General features: G+C 32.1%; 1 protein-coding gene across 1 annotated transcript in view; it reads left to right on the top strand.

Moving 5' to 3' along the window:
- The window catches only part of LOC145258281 (lysosomal alpha-glucosidase-like), a 432,680-nt gene that overhangs the window by 225,570 nt on the left and 185,519 nt on the right, over positions 1–21,591 (top strand). Inside the window, exons 4-5 of the mRNA XM_080116285.1 lie at positions 10,569–10,665; positions 16,306–16,544. Coding sequence (XP_079972411.1) covers positions 10,569–10,665; positions 16,306–16,544 — 336 coding nt within the window. The remainder of the gene's footprint in view (positions 1–10,568; positions 10,666–16,305; positions 16,545–21,591) is intronic.

Here is a 21,591-nt window from a genome sequence, read left to right as displayed (position 1 = left end):
TTGCAACTTTATAATAGATAAAAATCGATAGAACATTAACTGTATATATACGAAATCTGCAAGAATTAAAATATCATATTTAAGCGTACTTTACGACCTGGCTATGCCGGGTGTCCTTGCTAGCTTAAATAAATACTTTTGCAGTTTAACAAGAGTTACAGTAATATCAGAGCATCTCTATTTACGCCATGAATACCAACACTAATATATTACATATGAATGAGTCCCTTGTAGAATTTCCACAGGTCCTGCTAGTTGTTATTATTATTTGCATCTCGTTTTTGTTTTTGTTATTTTTTTTTTACAGCAAAGCAAATCAATTTAATAACTCACCAAATTTATATAATTAAAATAAAATTTAAACATTCATAGAAGGAAGGCACATAATAGTTAACGCCGTCAACGTCCTTTCCATGTTAAAAATGGTTTTCTAAAGAGTAACATTATATCATATTATTTAGAAATTCGTTCATAACAATGGGAGGGGGGGGGCGTTGTTAATATTTTGTTTTTACATCATTTTCTCATTTTACCTACTAATAGATTATTTTATTATACATTATTATTAATATTATTAAATATTTATTATACATTACTAATCGATTATTTTATTATACATTATTATTAATATTATTAAATATTTATTATTTATTATACATTATTAATCGATTATTTTCAACTGTTTATGAAAACTTTTGAGTGTAATGTTGTACACTAACGACTCGTTTTCATATTGACTATGCAGGGCAAATAGATTTATTACTTGATCATTTTGGACAGTTTCACTGAATGGTCAATAAGTTTTAAGTACAGCCTGCAACAAATACACTTAATGAAATTTTTAGTTACTTTGGATTCCTAATAACTTTAGTCATCAACAATGGAACTCGGTTTATGGAAAGAGAATTCAAGGAATTCTGTAAATTATTATCAATTGATCATGCGACAATGCCAGTTTATCATCCATGATCGAATAAACAGGTGGAAAAACTTGTGAGCACATCTAAACAAGCTTTGAAGAAAAATGAAGGCATGAAAGAAGCATTCGGCAATTTTTGGATTATATGTCAGGTTTGTAGCCCACAGAGCTAATGCTTGCAAGAAAAATACACTCTGTGTTTGATAGGCTATTCTGGGGAAGAAAAAAAAAAAAACAATGAGTGACAACCAGATGATTAAATACAGGTGACAGTTTTTTGCTTTCTATTTTTTCTTTTTTTTTTCAAGAACTTTAGGGCTAGAAAAATGTATTGGGGAGAAGGAATAATAAACTAAAGAATTAGACCGATCATTATTACATAAAAGGAAAAAAAATATGTAAAAGACATACAGATCTATTTAGACTAAGACACACTGCAGAGATCATGGATAATACCAAAGAGATTCCAATCAAAGTCCTGTATGACACATTTGAAAATCTCATTCTGTAAGTCAACATTCTATAATGGAGATATTCCCAAACTCTATCAGAGAGACCAGTGTGTCAATCATCACCACTGCAAGGAGGATTGAGCAAAAAGACTTAATAAAAAAGTTAATCAATTATGTCCAAACCCTAAAAAGCTAAATTTCACAGAAAAATTTAGTTCAGGGAGAGGTGATGTAATGAATGAGTACATCCGGGTTTCTCTATACACTGGCTGGTTAAACCATGAATACCAACTAATAAAACCACTGAAGAGACATGTTGAAAGATATGCCAAAAGCCTTACACCCAAGGACACCAACTCAACCCGATGAGCACTTGGTTAGTAAGGCAACTTACTTGATTATTACTCGAATACAGTGGCCAAGACCACTTGCCACAAACGAATAAATCCCTTTTGCGAGATACTATATGGTGTTATGAACCAGGCCATGATCAGGACTCTCTAGACAGAATCTTATTATTGCCTCCACCCTATGTTACTTGCAACATATGAAAAAAAAAATATGTAAGCTAGGATATTATAAAATGGGAAGAATAATAACTGTATAGTCTCCTTGGCACTCTCCCATAAATGAGGGAGCTTCAAGCAATAGCCATATTCCTGCCCACCCTGTTTACTTGCCTACCCACATAAATTTACTATTTTCACTTTTATTGAGAAAAATGGTTATATTTGATCATTGTCTTAAGATTCTTCAAATAAGATTAAAAATCTTGTCTACCAAGTTGTATAATTGAACATATTTTTTTCATCAATCTCCTTGAATCACTGGATTTCTGCCATTGATTTACTTTTAGTTGCTAATTACAGACTTTTTTTTGGCTAAAAGTTGTTTCCCTTCTAATTTTAGTCATATTAATGAGTCAACATTCAAATTTTTGTAAGCGTTAGCTGCTTAAAAATGACTTCAGTTCTTGTGTGCGCTGATGCCACTAAACTTTCTCTCTTTTACTAACATTATTTTTGTGATGAAAACAAAAATTACTTTTTCATTTTTCCCCCCTTTTGTAAAAGTCCCTCTAAAATGTTTAAATGTTTCTGTCATCGTTTTTTGTTTTTCGATTTTATTTTTGTTCTCCATCCTTTATATTTTCTAATTTACCCTGTCATGCCAATATCAATAAGCTGCATCACAAATGGACTAAATGATCTAAGTTGGAAATATTCACTTTTTCTTACAGATGAATGAGCCGAGAGAGGTTGGTTTAGAATTTACTGATTGCATTGATTCAGTGCTCAACTCAATAGAACCGAAAATGCTTTCTCTTCAATGTCTGCACCTGCAAATAACTTCGATTATGAATGCACAAAGAAATTTCAGAAAAAAACCTCTATCATTGCTCAACTTAGAAATTATTTCAGTCACTGCTATTTTCTTTATAGTAGTCAATGTTGTTTGTTGATATGCTTGTGCAGAAACAAAAATATATAGCGAAAGAACAATTGCTTTTAACAACTAAATACACAGGTGTTGTTATTTTAACTCTAAAAATAGATATCTGCCAGTGAATCTAATTGCCAGGTTACTATATTTAATTAAAGCCAGCTTAAAATGTAATATTTATACATATGGGTAAACTTTACTATTGGTGACATAAACAATTTTAAGGGAAATTAGTCCGAACCGATTTATTTTGGTTGACCAACTCGTGTGACATATTTACATTAAAAAACAATTTTTAAATAGAAAAATAAGCATATGAAATTATGTTTATATTGGCTGTGAGAAAGTAATATTCGTCGACCATGTTATTTTTTTCAAGCAGTAGACTGGATTGGAAGTGTTTAATTTTAAAATTAAAAAAGCCCCTGTTATATTAAAGAATTCACAAATTATTATTATTATATTTTTTTAATTAATGATTTGAAGAAAAAATAAAATACACTAACCAAGTATTGTTCTGTTAACCATAATTAGATAGAAATCTCAAATATGAGAATTATTGTATTTTTAGTATAACCCATACTAAAGAACATTCAAAAGTCATGTAGAATTGATTATAAATTAGCACTTTTATCCACTGCACCATTAAATATAAAATTATTTTTAATACAATACGTCACACAAGTAGGTAAACCAAAATGTTTTAGACAAATTTTCTAACTGTATTTTCTTTTAAAATCGTTTGTATCATATTGATAACATTTGTGACAAAATATTTTTGTTTAACTTTATATGAAATAACGTTTCACTCAGTTCTAATAAAGTGACACATTTTTTTTATTTTTGCATTTTTATTTGCTTTTGCTTTGCAAAATATTTAAAAAAATGTTTTTAAAGTAATATGATTTTTGTATGGTTTTGATTGAAATTAGAGATGATTAAAAAGAAATCAAAGATAATGCAGGTAATAAGATCTAATAAAATCTCGCATAAAGCTTTACACTCATGACTAGAAATGGAAAATCTAATCTTGAAACAAAGAAGAGTGGCACATTTATCAAAAGAGTAAAAGATTACAAGGAAAGATTGCAACACCTAGGATTAACTACTTTATTAAGAAAGAAAACAAAAAGTGGTTAGTTGATTAGAATGGATGAAATGAAGATGAGTGGATATCTAACAGCATTATAAAAAACGTTTTTTGTATCAGTCTGTGCTATGTCAGCAAGAGTTAAATGAAATGTCCTTCTAAGGTAAAGAAAGAGTAGACAATGGTATTGTTATGTAATAAAAAATACCTTTTTATTTTAGCTGAACTAGAAAGAGATTAAAGACAGACAAGTTGTAAAGTGCCACACACCCGAGAAGATTTCATTGCATTGTTGGGAGAAGTAATTTTCATCTGATTGATATGACTTCCAAATTCCAACTGTTTGCATATCAGGAAAAATATTGCATGGACATACTTTGAAACTAGTCCAGCAAAGTGTATTCTTACGCCAGCCAGTCAACAAGCCAATTATTCAGTATTTGCTTGTCTAACAGAAAATAGCACATAAAAATATCATTGCTACAATACTTTGAAAATTATCAAATTTGAAATGATTAAATTCTTTTAAGATTTTTTTTTTTTTGATCTGACAATATTTAAATGTCAAAGTGATTTCTGATCTTTTTGTTTTTCAAACTGATTTTTTTTAAAATTCATCTGTTTTCGGGATATCTGATTTCTATGTTCGATCTTTTTGCAAATTCTTTTCCAAAATATTTGTGTCTTAATTTTATGAGCTTTTATCATGGTTGTTTATTGATAACTTTACATAAGTTTTTATTCAACTTCTCAGATTTGTATTAAAATAGGTGACAAATGTAAGAACCCTCTGATGGTTGAAGATTAGGGTTAGATCTATGGACATGATTGTTTGAGAAAGTCAAGCAAAAATCACAAATTTTGTAAAGAAGACATATCATGTTAAATGTAGAGTCAAATAACCATGAGTTGCTTTTCCTTTTTTGGATGTAGTTGATTTCTAAATCAACTACATCCAACTAGCATGGTTCATTTCTAAAGGGAAAGTTCAGAAAAAATTTATTTTGTGGATTCTAAACGCAGGTTGTTTAAGCCAAATTTGATAATTCATTTGATAATCTTTCATTCTGGAACTATTTGAAGTATTTAATAATGACAAAATGCAATGGATGATCATTTCTGAATATTGATGGATTTGAGAGATGGAAACCATGGAGGACTATGTAGGAAACCATCAGAATATTGGAAGAAAGTGATCTGCGCCATGATGATCTGCATGGGAATAAAAACTTCAAAAGTTTTAATTGCAATACTGCTTCTTGAATTACTTGAATGCCGTGTGCATTGCAACAATGTAGAAGCAGTGCCTAGCAGGAACGATCATAGCAGGTGTTTTGATTTTGTCTGCATAACGAAATTTTTCAAGAAATTAAAAAACAATGTGTGGCAAGATTCAGGTAAGGCAATGGGACTTTGCCAAGAAAGATGTTGCTCCACATAAATTTCATAATCGAGTGTTTCACATTTGATGTGCTGTTTTCACATTTGATGTACAATGAGCCCATACCGGGTGACTATATATGCAACCCGATGTGATGTCAGCTGTAGGAGAGAAAGTTTCTGAATAATCTACTCTTTTGGTTTGTTTATAGCCCTTTGCAACAAATCTTGCCTTTATTTGGGGGAACGGGTTAGGGTTAGGGTCAGAGTTTTCTTTGACAAAAGTACGCTCATCTACCACTCATTTTGCCTTTAGGTAAAAATGTTAACTGGTAAACATTATTTTCTTTTAGAGAATTGATTCCCTCCTGCATTGCTTTGATCGAGTGGTGTGCCACTGGGAAAGTAGTAGCTTCTTTGTTGGCATGTGGTACACCATATGTGGCTTTATAGCTGCAGTCGACGTTGATGAGTGTGTGATCACTTTTGTCCTGAACTACTGTCACATAGTCCATCTTGGGTATCTCTGATTATGGAATTAGTAGGTTGCTCAACATCAGGTCATTTAGGGTCTTCTCTTTTAAAATTTTTCATAAGGTTTTATTGGGAAAGAACCTTATCATTGTCACTTGGTGGATAGGTTTGTGTGTGTTGATCAATGGCATTGTCAATGAATTTAACTTGTCTATGTCTACATATTTTTAATTTTCTAAGTAGTAGATGAGGTATGCTGGGCTGTTTCCATTATATCCAACAAAAATCCCCTTTTGACATTTTGGATCTAGCTTTCCTCTTTTGTTAGAGTAGGCATAACACACCAAGCCAAAGATGTGCATTTTTGAAAGATTGGGTTTTATTTTATGATAGGGAATCTGCTTTAAAGTGTTGTTGAAGCACTTGTTTCATACAATTGTAGATGTCATAACAGCGTAAGTCCATAAAGTTTTGGAAAAGCAGCTTTCTATAATCATGCATCTTGCCATTTCAAATAATGTTTGCCAATTCCTCTCGGTAATTCCATTATGGTGCCGAAGTCTTGTCTTATGTTGTTTTGGTGGAGTAATTTTTGGAAGTTGTTTGACTTAACCCGAACCATTGTCTAATCTCAGTATTCTTACTCTGTCGTAGGGAGAAACATCCACAATTTTTCAGCAGCAAGTGTAGTGTTTTTTTTTTTTTTTTTTTTTTTGACGAAGTATACAAACACAACACCAGAGAAATCATCGGTGAATGAGACAGCCTATCTGTTTCTGTTTAAATCTTCTGGGTCTATGGGGCTGGTTAGGTCTGATTGAATCAAATGTAATATAAAATTCACCCGTTCATCAGACTGTTTATTCCTACTTTGAGAAAATTTTCCTTGAAAGCAAATATCACAATTTTTGTTGCTTGTATCTTTTTTTTATTTTCAATCCACTGACTACATCAAGCAATTTTGCTATGTCATTGTAGTTACAGTGGTCGAATATTTTATGCCACATGTGAATATCATGTCATTGATGATAGCTGTCTTCAGTAATTTCATCTTCTGCAGTCTTTTGTGTATATTTTAAATTTTGTATCCTTTTTATGTTTGAGTACATTTTCATTTTCTTTAAAAATAGCTGTTGCTCCATTTTTAATTGCAGTTTTTATGGAAAATATGTCCTGTGGGCAGGAGGGTATAATAGCACCATTTTTAGGGTAAATGTGACACAGTTTCCATTCATGTCCAGTAGGCGCACTTTGGCGTCTCCTGTTTTTAATGCTTTTTATACTTGTTTTTGTTCCATCTACTAATTCCATATAATAGTTTTCTGATTGGAATGTTTCATCAAAGTTTTAAAATTTCTTTGCATCCTTAATGATATGGGAAGTGGTTCCTGCATTGACTAGTAAGCCCCTGAGTAATGTCAGCTTGAGTATGTAGTAGTTTTCCATTTAAAATGCAAATGTATTTTCTTCGATATCTGCTATCTTTTTCATAGTATCTCTTCATTTGTAATGGCAGAACTCTCTCTTATGATTGGTGCTTTTGCAATAGTTACATCATAAATTTCTGTCTTTTATCATTGTTGGGACAGTTTTTCTGATAGATGCCCATTTCCATTACATGAAAAGCACATGGTGTCTCAGCCGGCATGATTATCATTCCTTATAGTAGTCTGTGAAAAAGAGGAAGTTAGTCACTGCTCGATTGTTGTTTTAACGTTTCTTCAAAGCTATGAAGTTTGGTTTAAAATTCCGAGAATGTTAGTTCCTTATTACTGTGGGTTACATAGATAGAAAAAGGATCAAAGGTAGTCCTTTTAGTATCATGGTTATTACCAGGGCATCATCCACTGTTTGTCTAGTATTCCTGAGAGGTTTTAAAACGGTTTCTATCTTTATTATATAGTCCGTGATGCTTTCATTAACTTTCTCTTTGAGAGATGTTAGTTGGGTACATAAAGAAACAACCCTCGGCTTTCCTTTTCCTGCATAATATTTGCATAGTATTTCAAGGGCCTTTCTTCCATTATCAGCAGCTCCTCTCATTATTATGGGTAGGCTTTTATTGTCCAAGAATGATACAAGTTTGGCATAAGCTTCTTCATTTCTCTCATTATCTCCAACGGGATTTACACCCAAGATGGTGTCTTTTAGACCAAGCATACGGCCTAAAAATCTAATTTCCCAAATTTCATATTTGCTTCATCTTGATCGAATAATAATTTGCTCCATTATTCGTACTGGGCCCATAACCTATGGTGGGTTGCGTTGTAATTGGCAGGTATTAAGGAATGAAATTTACCGCACGTGTGGACGGATAGAGAGAAGAAATTTCATTGAACCCAAGCAAAGTATTATAGGGAGATAATGCACTTTGAATTTTAAGAATGCGTCAGGTATTGCTCAAGATATATCTTTCATTTCTAAAAGTCGTCAAATGAAATATTTTTTGATTTTCTATCATTTATTGTTGTGGGTTTCAGAATTTTTACTTTTGCTTAAAATATTTCCAATTTGAATATGTTTGTATTTCTAATTCAATAATACATAATTTAAAACCATTTATTCTAAATTGAGATTAATTACCATTGATAATTTTTTTATTTTGATGCCACTGGACTCATTATGAGTGATGCCTCTAGAATCATTGTGTGTTTTAAGTCTTCTAACTTACACTCTCTGCCAAGATACACCTACAATTTCAATCGTAGGATGTTCATTTTCTTCCTGAGATTCTAATGAATGGCTCTGCTCAGTTGATTTATACTCGAGTATAAATCAACTTTTTGGTCTTCCTTTCTCATCAAATCTTTCTTGGAGTCATACACTGCTTTCTTTTTCTTAATTTAAGACCAAGGCCAATAGGCGTCTCCTGTCTTTGTGATAACCATCTTGTAAGCTACTTATATTAAGTGGCTTCATGCCTTGTCTGAAGTGATTTTCATAATAAAAAAGTGATCTTTCCAAACTTGATCAAATTCAACATGAAGATCATAATCTATGTTATTAAAAAAATGAGTTCAACTCATACACTTTCAAATAAATATGACTTCCAATAAACTGGAATCAACTTTTATTTTTTGTTTAATTTATTTTGTCCATTTTATGAATTTTCTTTTATCTACACTGTAAAACAATGTATGTTGTTGTTTTTTATGTACAACAATATAACTCTTGAATTGTTGTATTTTTGTGTGTGGAAGGATAAATCTGTGTGTGTGTGTGTGTGTGTGTGTGTGTGTGTGTGTGTGTGTGTGTGTGCGCACGCATGCGCGCGTATTATTTTCTATTGAGCAAATGACAAAAATATAACAGCATAAATATACTTGAATATTTACCAACATCATTAACTAGTACAAAATCTAACTTTTAGGATATGCAAACATTTCATATTTGTATATAAACAACCTAATATAATTTGAAAAGTTCTTATTGCATCATTCTAAATTTTATGTTTAGTATATTTTTTCTTTTTATTTTCAAGATTTTTACATTAAAATTTAAAGATTTTTTTTTGCTTCACTTGCACATAAATGTAGTTTTATGCTTTCATATCTATGCATAATTTATTATGCATTGGTACCTATATTATGCATATTCCAAATGTCTCTTTATTCATTTATTTATTTTTTATCTCTACAAACATGCATAACTTGTTCCTCTGCATGTGAATGTTGTCCTACAATTTTTTTGCATGCTTAAAGAATTGTAAAACGAATTGTGATTTTCACAATTGTTCTTGCTGAAAAATCAATCAAAACTTCAATTTATTTGAACGTAAATTTATTTGGTTAAAATATTTTTTTACTTATTTGAAAACTTCTTTCATGTGAATGTATGATTTAAACTTTTGTGAATAATTATTGTTTCCATTTTTTCTTACTGAAATAATCATTTAGTTTTTTTATTAATGGAAATTCAATTTTATTTTAATCATTTTAAGAATTTTTTAAATATTTTTTTATAAAAACTAATTCAGCAATTATATTTTTACTAATAAAAATTAATTCAGTGAAATTTATTTTACATTTTATTTATTTTCAGCAAGAAAACAAAACTATTTTGATTTAGAATTCACTAATTCTAAGTAAAATAAACAAATAAAATAAATTTATTTAGATAAATGTAACAATACATCGCAGATGCATTATTAAAGTTGCATGTGCATGTTGACAAATACCTTGGTGCAGTGGTTTGGTTGAGATTTGTATTTTGAAATACTGATTGGAGAAAGTAATCTTCACTTGCTCGAGAGGCAAACGTTTACGTTCCAATTATAAATTTCACTCGTTTTCTTCCATAACACTTGAGATTTTGACTGACATGATTTTGACATAAATATCTTATAAGTCAATTGGATCTATGTAAGAGATCTTTGTTTTTTTATGTTGTTCTGAATGTTGTGGATTAGTAGATGCTGGACAGTGGAGTCACCTTTGCATCTGCTCTCACTCGTATTTTTCAAGTTAGAAAAACAATCAATATACAATAATCACATCAATGTTTTTCATGAAAGGAAAAGATTTTAATTTTTTAAATTATTATTTGGTGAAAACACAGTGTTAATTTATTTGAAGGGAAACTGTTTTGTTCAAAGAGTGAGCCACACTCTGTGTCGAAGATTGAAAACTTCTTGGACAAGACACACAACGACAACACAAGGCAACAAAAAGGAATATCAAAGAACACAGATGCATGATAAACATGTATACTGATATACATCGGCACACTTAATAAATCTGTTCGTAATGTAATCATTCAATTCTTGTTGAATCAGTTCTTTATTTCTTTTATTTGTCTTTTTTCTCTTTAGTTGAATACCAATATGTATGGAGTGCATCCGTTTTACATGAATTTTGATGAAGATGGTAATGCTCATGGCGTGTTTTTACTGAACAGCAACGCAATGCGTGAGTAGCAGATTTATTTGATATTTCAAATAGCAACTACTTGACCAAACAAAATTATGAAATCAATATGAAAGCTTAAAAAATCTCATCTGCAAGAACTCAAAAATTTTCATTAATCAAACTACTGTTCTCATCTTCCATGTTATAATCACAACATTTCAGCCGATGTAACCTCTTGGTAATAAATAGTGATAAATACTAAGACTAAAACAAGAATAGGTTTAAAGCTTGTAAAATTCATACCAGAATTATTCACAAGAATACATAATGTAATGAATAAAATGCTAAGTAATCATTAGTCCTAACCCGACAGTCTTCACAAGTTGAAGGTTCTCAGTGCTAGTTATACTAAGAATACAATTTTCAGTTCTTCTACCTGATTATGGCTAACAGAACAAGAGCAATCTACCCTTGTGAATTAAGTAAAGGGTTCCATTCAAAATTCCATTCAGATCCCTTTTGACAAATAGATTCTTGAGTTCGGCAAGATACACCTAAATGAGGTTGGATGTTACATCGGCCAAAACATTGTGAGAATGTTATAAGGGACATAATTATGGATAGCACCAGATACGAAACGGTGTATAAAAGAGCGTCTTGCATTGTCTTGGAGTCAGTCAAGTGGTACGCACTAGCCCGACCGTCTCGCGTCTTACACTCTCCAAGTGTAGTCAGGATTAACCAAGCTCCCAGGACGAGCGTTCCGCTCACACACATTAAGTTACCTTTTTCCTTTACCTTTATTTACGCGTATATCAACTTCAAGGCGAGCAGCCATTTTGTATTGTGTATTATTCGAAGTACGAATAAACCTTTTTTGTTACGCATTCCACTCGGCGTATTTTGTCATGTTATTATATACCGTCAAACGGGATATAACAGAGAATAACATCCAAGATGAGAACAGTAGTTCAAATAATCACAAAAATTCAAATTATTAATCATTATCTCAAGAATTATTGTATCCAAAATTGATTGTATCCAATCATTAATGTGCAACTAAAATAAAATTTTGCAAATTGGAGGATTTAAATTATTCAGTAATAAAAACAATTTTTTGCTATTTTAGTATGGTTTTCTTTCCTGGTTGGTCATCATTATCTCAACAAAAATTCCAACTATATATAGACACAACATAAGTATCATTTTTCATCTAGAAGGATTTTATCAACTCAAAAAGTACATAGAATAAAACTCTGATGTAATCATCATGTATGATCATATAACTATTTTTCTAATGTTCATTAAAAATTTTTTTACCTTTTATTCAACCCAAACAATGTACATTACCACTGAGATGTAAGGGATCTAGTTTGAATTAGGAGCCATTCCTGTAGGAACATGCTAGGTGTGGAATTGTGCAATGAGATGTTTATTCACATTACATTTAAATTTCTGCATGTGTATACAGGCAGAGAAACAGGGAGCAGAGAGGGAAATCTAAAGATTAGCAGTACAAGGAAAGAAAGTATTAAAGTATAACGTCTTCCAGCATCTGAGAACCTCTACTGGGAATAGGTGAGATTTAGTTGATTGTCTGGTTGGTCAAGGATATTTATGTCAAGGAGGCACCAGAACAGAAAGTTTGTCAGAACACATTTTATTGAATTACTTGCACAACAAGAAGAGGAATGCAACATTGCAGCAATGGGAGCTTGGTAGACAGTGTTAGGGTTAGAGTTAACTTAGTCTTTTTTTGGCCCTGTCTAAGAAGGAGACATAGTAGTGATTGGTGCATCAGTTTAGATGTGACAACAATACTTTATGCATCGGTAGATGGGGACTTTGTAGAGATTTAAGATACTGGCAGGTGCAAGAGGTTTTCCAGCATAGTAGAGGGAGCTCACTTTCATTACAACAGTCTTAGCAATGTCTTCTATGTACTTGTTCCAATCCATGTTGCCTATGAATGTTAGGCCAAGGAGTTTGAATATTAGACTCTCAGAGTGCTATAAGCCATAATCTGTAGTTGAAAAGCTTTCTTATCATTGTTAAAAGAAATAAGCCTTGTCTTAGTAGCATTACATGTTACCATCCATTTATGTCCTCATTTAACTACAGACTGGAGGCCTTTTTCTAAGGATTCAGTAATTGATTTGGATATTTGCATATTTATTTTACCCATATGTCATAGAGTATGATATCATCAGCAAATATACCTATCTCAAACACAATTCTATCAGGGAGGCCGTTTATGAAAATCAGGAATAATGAAGGTCTAAGGATTAACCTCTGGGATATATCAGCATTAATGTCATGTTGTTTGGATGTATGTCTGTTAAAGACAACCTCGATCATTCTTTTGGCTAGCAAGTTATATACTGTACAAAATTACATTACTTTTCATGCCAGACCTTAAAAACTTTAGATATACAAAGGTCATTCCAAAAGTAATGCATCCTATTTTCAACTAAAAAAAAAGTTGAAGAGCTATGATGATGGAACAGTACCATTCAAACGAGCAATCTTTTGTGCTCCAGAATTTATTTTTCTACATAATTAACACCATTCTCAATACACTTTTGCCAGCAATAGGGTGGTGGCTGTGCTTTGCCACTCTCATCTCTGTCGCCACTCTGAAATCAACAAACCCATCTCCTAACTGTGCTGACATCAACTGCATCAGCTTTATAAACGTTCAACAGGCACCAATGAATGTTGAGTGGTTCAATTTTTTCTGCATGGAGAAATTTAATGACGCATCTCTGCTTCTGATACACGTCCATGATAGAGATTGTTTTCTTAGAGTGTAATACCAACAGAGAAATGAAGCTTTCAGGTCATGAATACATAAGTTCAGTCATAATAACAATATTATTTCCATTCCACTCTGATCCATTAAGGTGGAATTTTAAAAAATAGGAGGCATTACTTTGGGAACACCTTTCTTAGCTTCACTTGCAATGTATGGTATATACATTCAGAAATAATGGTTAGGGTATTCATAGTAGAATGGGCTTGCCTAAATCAATACTGTTGGCCAGAAAAAACTTAAGAATTAACAAAGTGGCAGATTATCATAAAATTGATTAATAATTCAAAGATTTTAGTGAAAAGCAGGAGGCTGATGGGACAATAATTTTGAGGGTAAATTTTTGAACATTGAGACCGCAGAAATAATTTTCCAGCTAACAAGGAAGCGAGATTTGCCATGTTATTTGTTGTAAAGTTTGGAGAGGTCAGGGACCGTCGGGTTAGGGTCAGGGTCAGGGTTAGGGTCAGGGACTTTCTTTATTAATATAACAGATGCACATGCTTTGGAGGTATCACATTTTTTATATCCCAGATTTATTTTTTATAGCATTTTCACTTCAGACAAGGCACTGTGCCATTTTGATGTAGGGGTTACTATATGGGACATAAATTGCTGGGATACTATGTTGAGAGTTGTGCAGCAAAATGTCTGTTTAGATTACATTTGAACTTCTGCATGTCAGTGCAGTTGGGGAAGCTGGATTTCAAAAGAGAATTCCAAAGTCTAGCAGTTCTGGGGAAGAAACTATTAGAGTAGAAGGTTTTGTGGCATCTGGGGATCTCTGCTGTGTAGGGGTGGGATTTTGCTACTTGTTGGGTTTGTCAGGGGTATTTACATCAAAGGGGTACAATTAGTTCGTTGAAGCATTAAAATACTTGTAAAACAGGTAAAGGGACAGAAACTGAAGCCTAACAGTTCGAGATCTGTTAGGTTGACAATTCTCTTTTGAACCCTGTCCAGAAATGAGAGACTAGTAGCAGATGCACCAGCCCAAATATGACAACAATACTCCATACATGGGCAAATGCTGGCCTTGTAGAGGTACAGGATACTTTCAGACATAAGTAACTTTCTAGCACGGTAGAGAGAGGCTACCTTCCTGTGGCAATACCCTTGCTGTATCTGGTTCAACTCATGTTCCCTGTGAATGTTAAGCTGAAGTGTTTGAACGAAGTACTTTCAGGTAATATATCATTAGCCATGTTTAATAGTGGTTGAAAAGGTTTCCTGTAATTATTCAAGGAAAGAAGCTAAGTCTTAGCAGCATTGAATATTACCATCCATTTTTGTTCCCATTCAACTACAGACTGAGGGTCTTCCTCTAGGGTTTCCGCTATTGCCTTGGATGTGTGTTCATTTGTTTTCTGCTCGTGCCTGTTATAGAGCGTAGTATCGTCACCAAATATACCCATCTCAGAGACAATTTTATCGGTCATTTATAAATATCAGAAATAATAAAGGTGCAAGAATCAACCTCTGAGGCACACCTGCATTTATATCCTATTGTTTTGACATATGACCATTGAGGATAACCTGGATTCTTTTTATATTTTTATATTAAGAAGGATTTAATTATTATTCGTTATTAATTTAATTATTATTCGTCCAGTGATACCATATGATTTTCATGAGAAGACTGTCATGCCATACCCTATCAAAAGTCTTAAATATTACTAGGGCTACTGCCTTTCTTTCTCTTGCTCTATCCAGTGCATGGTATATACATTCAGAGATTACAGTTAGGATATCTGCAGTAGAATGGGCTTGCCTAAATCCATATTGTCAGTTGGACAGAAGTTTAGCAACTGTAAGGTAGTGGACTAAAGCTTGATTAATTATGGACTTAAATATTTTGGCAGAAAGAGGGAGGAGCCTAATGAGGGGATAATTTAATGGGTCAGTTCTTTTGCCAGAATTCTTGTAAACTGGTACTGGTAATTTGGAGAGAACTGGAACAACCTCAGCAGAGCATTTTTTTTTTTTAATAATATAGCCAGGATGAGATCAGGTCCACATGCTTTTGAGGTGTCTAGGTTTTTTATGATATTATGATTATGTACTTGGTGATTTGTGGTTTCTGTCCGCAAAAGAAAATCAGGGAGAGAGTGGTTTACTGAGTCTAATGTAGAGTTTGAGGCAAACTGATGTGCAAGGATGTTAGCCTTCTCGGTTTCCATACAAACCACCCCATGATTGTTGGATAGTGGGAGAAATTGTTGATTGCCCATTATTTCCGACACTGTTGTAGATTTTCCAGAAGTCACAAGTTCCTGAGAAGGAGTAATGATTAATTCATCAATTCATCGCTGCAATAGAAAATTTGTGAGAAAATGGTTTGCAGAATTCATGGTAGATTTCAAAGCGAGTTACTGTGCATACAACATCATTATGGTTGGATAGTAGTGAAATTATTGATTTCTCATTATTCATTATACACTATTATAAATTTTCCAGAAATTGCAAGTTCTTAATTTCTATGACCCTCTGCGTTTTCTAGTTATCTTGGTATACCTTCTCTTAGCTGCAGTTATTAAAATTTCTTGATTCTATAAACTTCTGTCTAGTTTTAGTTGACTTCTGGCTTTTGTATTGGTAGAATGCTCATTGCTTCTGAGAACAAGCATCTGCATATTTTGAGGTCAACCATTCAGAAAAGTGGGTCTAGCTAAAGAATTTCCTCATTCGGACGTTTTAATTCCTCTTTGACCAATTTGCACCTGATCAGGAGGAAGAGAAAAAGTGTTATTCCATGGGGCATCATTGATTTGATCTCTGATGGATTCTTATCTATTTAAAGTGTTTATCATTTTGAGTAACTGCTATTATTGCTATGTAATCGTTTATAAAATGTTTCTAGCATTTAAAACTTTTTTTTTCTTCCCCAGAGGTGGATATTCAACCTTTACCAGCATTAACATATCGAACTATGGGAGGTGTTTTAGATTTTTATATCTTTACTGGTCCCTCACCAATTGATGTCCTTCAGCAATACACAGAATTGATTGGTCGACCATTCTTTCCGCCTTATTGGAGCCTTGGATTTCATTTGTGTCGTTTTGGATATCAAAATTCACGGGCTTTGAAAGGAGTCATCAAAAGAATGAGAGATTCTAAAATACCTTATGTAAGTGTTTTTCGAATTTCAGTTATCGAAATTTAATTACTTTTATCATTTGAATATGTCCTCAGTATTTTTGCATTTACCGATCTATGGTTTCCACAAAGTTTCTCAGGTGTGCTCAGCCACTAATGGGAATAATCAGAAGCAGCCAATTGTGAAACATTAAACGACTATGAGATAAACAGGAAAAACATGGAAATACAATGCATACAAATTACAAATGTAGTTAACCCTGTTAACTGTGTGATTATAATAAATTTTTTATTTCTTTTAATTTATAAAAAAGTAACCTTCATAGATTTGTATTAAAAACAGTGAGTTTGTTAAAAATTGAAGAATGCTTGGCTGACCTTTTCTGGTTATTTTCGTCAGCTGCCAAGTGAGTCCAAGTTAACTTTGTGAAAATCGCGGGTCAGTAAATGTTCTCTTATCATCAATATAATTCGATTAGGTCATTTAAAAAAAATTTTTGATTATGGCATTTGCCTTGATTTGAACATGACTGTTTATTTATTTTTTTCATACTATCTACAGATGGTTATTTAAATTTTAATCTGAATATATGTTGTATAATATAAAATGCTTTTTTCTTAGATATTGGTTTTGTGAATTTGTATACATAAGTAGACAAGAAGTTCAGTTGAATTACTGGGATGTTGAGAAAGGAACAACCAGTTTGTGCGCAAATAGTGTGAGACAACAGAGATGAATACGAACTCAGATGTGAACAAAAAATAATGGCAAATTTATTTAAAGTTATTAAGAAATTTTGTTACCTTAATGATATCATTGCCACATGAGGTTAGGCAGGTGCTAGTGTGGTTGCAAAGTTAGGAATGGATGGAGAAATTCAGGGAAATTTTGCTAATTTAAACGAGCAGAGCATTATCGCTGTCAACCAAGAGAAGGCATGTGTACACAGTGTGATGATGTATAGAAGTGAAACCTGAATAGTTGAGGACATGCATTGCATGGAAAGAAAGGATAAAGTAATGATACTATAGATGTGTAATGCAAGTCTTAAATCTTGGAGAAAGATTAAATCTGGACAGTATATGGAGATGCATGCCTTGATGGTATGGCTACGTTGAAAGAATGCGGTCCTGGGTTAGTAAATGTAGAACAGTCGAAATAGCAAGATCAGCCAACAGGGAAAGGTAAAGGAAACATGAGGTAAAGTGATAAGAATGAACTCAAGAAAAAAAAGGATAAACACAGGTGAGTTTGAAAGTGAATTTTTTAAAGCTGTCAAACACATGCCAGCATGAAATATAGACTTTAAGCTGAATATGATGACAATTTAGATTTATTCAATAATGACAGTTGATTTTTATTTAAAATAATGCCTTTTACAGTATGTGTGGGTGTGTGTATGTATATAAATATTTATTTATAAACTACATATACACATATTCCAAAGGCGGACCAGTGGTTTCATTGTATTGAATCTACCATTTGGGGCTGAATAAAATCAATACAACTCATCAGCAACTTTAAAACGAAACAATACAAAATAAAACACAGAGAAAAACACTCTTTAACGGGCGGTGTCGTTGCTAGAAGTACCTGTTGTAAAGATAGACTTAAGTAACCGATACAAAGAGATTCTGTTTACTGAAGGAAGAGAGTGGTAGCAGTAAGGGTAATGTAGGGCATGTGAGTGTATGTGTGTGCGCACATGTACCAGGGAACAGTTTGGAAAACCCCTCTAAAAAAATACAGGCCCTGTTTAAAATGAACGCATAAATCCATGAAGATGCAACAATTAAAGGTAGATACTTATTAAATAAAAAATATACTAAAATAATTTTTAAAAAATATAATATATAATAATAATAAAAATCTTTATATATAGATTATATATGGTATATATCTTATTTATATACATATATATTACATATATTGTATGTATATTTTATATATATATATATATATATATATTATATATACATCTTGTATATATATATATATTTTATATATATATATATATACATAAAATATATATACATAATATATGTACAATATATATATGTATATATATATATCTATATATATAGATAAAATATATATGCAATATGTATATGTATATATCTATATAGATAAAATATATATATCTATATATATATACATAAAATATATATGCAATATATATATGTGTGTATATATATATATAGATAAATATATATACAAAATATCTATGTATATATATATTATATAAATATATATAGATAAATATATATATACAATATATATATCTATATATATATTATATATGTATATATATATATATAGATAAAATATATATACAATATATATGTATATATATTATATCTATCAATCTATATATATATATATATAGATAAAATATATATACAATATATATGTATATATTATATATATATATATATATGTACATAAAATATATACATATATATATATATATACATAAAATATATATACAATATATATATATATATATATATATATATATATATATATATATATATATATACAATATCTATAATATAAAGCTGAACGTCTGTGTGAGTGTCTGGTCAGGAATAGGCTCCTATATGGTTGACTATCATAGAAAACTGATCACATATAATGATAGAAGATGTATCGAGACACAGGCATAGGTATGTTTGATCTGGCATATGATGATTCATTAAAATTATGGGGTCTGCGTTCGCGCCTGGTCCACAAACTATGAAAATAAAAAATTATAAAAATAAACGTTTACAAGTGTTTCAGATATAGATGTACATAATAATACTTGTTTTAACTTAAATAGGGATGGTATAATAAAATTGTGGGGTCTGCGTTTGCGACTGGCCTTCAGAGAATGGAAATAGGCACAAACTTTAATAAAGACTTTTCATGTCTATCTGCGTAAGTATACTTTGATAATTATGTTTCAGTTTGAAGAAATATGGTATAATAAAATAATGGGGTGTTCGTTCGCACCTGACCTACATAGGATGGAAATATGTCACAAAGTTTAACAAGGTTTTTTAATATATATCCACAGAATATTGTGATAAGTGTTTGAGTGTGAACAGGTATGGTATAATAATTTATGGGGTTTATCTATTTTATTTTTACTTTCATCATATTTTGCTTTGGTTTTGATACCATAAATTTCGAAGCTATCTCTATACAACCATTCCTTTTCATAACCTATCATCTATATATATAAAAGCGAAAATGTATGTATGTATGTATGTACGCTTCTCCTCGATGTCCACAAAAGGCTTCTTAAAACTTTTTATATCATCTATAAATTGTAATATCTCACACTTAACCACGGAGCTCGCCTGTCTATTTAATTTCATTGACTTTCAAACGTTAATTATTCCACATTTCCCGCATCAGCACACGTTACATTCGGTTTTCGGTATAAACAAAAAGCAAAACTCGCCACTAATCACAGGCCCAGAGCCAGTGATCTCTAGAGAGCTAAGTAACGTTTGTTTAATGTCGACTTCGTCATATCAGACGGTAGCTTTCATTTTTCACGGGCACCTGTTTTTTTTTTTTCACACATACCTACAAACACCCGGGCAATGCCGGTTACCCCTCGCTAGTACTTTCATAAATCAGAGTCCATTTTCTGTAGGTTGTTTTTGAACCCAGTCAACGACGGGCACTTTTGCTAGTATCTATATATATATATATATATGTATATATGTATGTAGGAAGACTGAGGTAGTGCCATCAGCCACACCCTACCCCAAAACAAGTTGAAGGCGTAAAGCAAAATCCACCAGAGTATAGATTTCCTGCGCGCAAGCTGAAAGTCGACGGTCATGATATCAATTATGTCAAGTCCTTTCCTTACCTTGGTAGCAAGGTGAACCAGGGCGGTTCTCTTGCTGATGAAATTGTCAACAGGATTGCTAAGGCCACTTCTGCCTTTGGAAATCTTCGCCATCGCTTGTGGAACGAAAGGGGTATCGACTAGACACAAAAATCCTTGTCTACCGTGCTGTTGTTCTTTCCATTCTTCTTTATGGATCCGAGTCATGGACTCCATACAGACATCACATTAATCAGCTGGACGTTTTCCACAAAAGCTGTCTACGCTCCATATGTGGCCTTAGCCTCCGCGACAAGGTATCAAATGCCGAATTATTCACAAACTGCAAAATATCTGGCATTGAATTATTCCTTATTCAATCGCAATTGCAGTGGGCTGGTCATGTATTGAGGATGCCCGATGACAGAATTCCAAAAATTGCGATGTACAGTCAATTTGAGGGTGGTAAAAGAATTGTCGGACGTCCTTGGTTTAGGTACAAAGACAAGTTGAAGAGTAACTTGTCTGCAGTGAACATACCATAGAAGAGTCTTGAAGATGAGGTGAATGACCGAAAAGGATGGAGATCAAGGTGTTTTGAAGGTCTCCAGAGGTTTCAATCTGAAAGCTTAAGGCAACTGAAAGGAAACAGAGTAAGAGCAAAACGACTAGCAGCCGCACCAATATCTGCAGCGTTAAATCCACATTCATGTTCTATTTGTGGCCTTGTCTGCAAGTCCCTTGCTGGACGAAAAACTCATCAGAGGCAAAAGCATAAATGAGTTTTAGAAATATGGGCTGTCCGAACCTCATACGTCGAAATCGACGGGAGAGTCTATCATATGTATGTATGCATATATATGTATATATATATATATATATGTATGTATATGTATGTATGTATGTATATATATATGTATGTATGTATGTATATATATATGTATGTATATACATGTATATATGTATATATATATGTATATATATATGTATGTATGTGTATATATGTATGTATATATATATGTATATATATGTATATGTATATATATGTATATTTATATATGTATATGTATATATATATATGTATATTTATATATGTATATGTATATATATGTATGTATGTATATATATGTATGTTTTTTTTTTTTTTTTTTTTTTATTACATTTTCACCCCAAAAAAGGCAAATTGCCACTTTGGTGTAGGGGGCTACTATCAGGGGCAACAACTACTGGGGTACTATGTAGGGATTTGGG

This window comes from Euprymna scolopes, chromosome 33 (genome assembly GCF_053919585.1).
Source record: "Euprymna scolopes isolate OS-2025 chromosome 33, ASM5391958v1, whole genome shotgun sequence".
NCBI lineage: Eukaryota > Metazoa > Mollusca > Cephalopoda > Sepiida > Sepiolidae > Euprymna > Euprymna scolopes.
The sequence above is the reverse complement of the archived record's forward strand: the minus strand, read 5'-3'. Positions and strand labels throughout refer to the sequence as shown.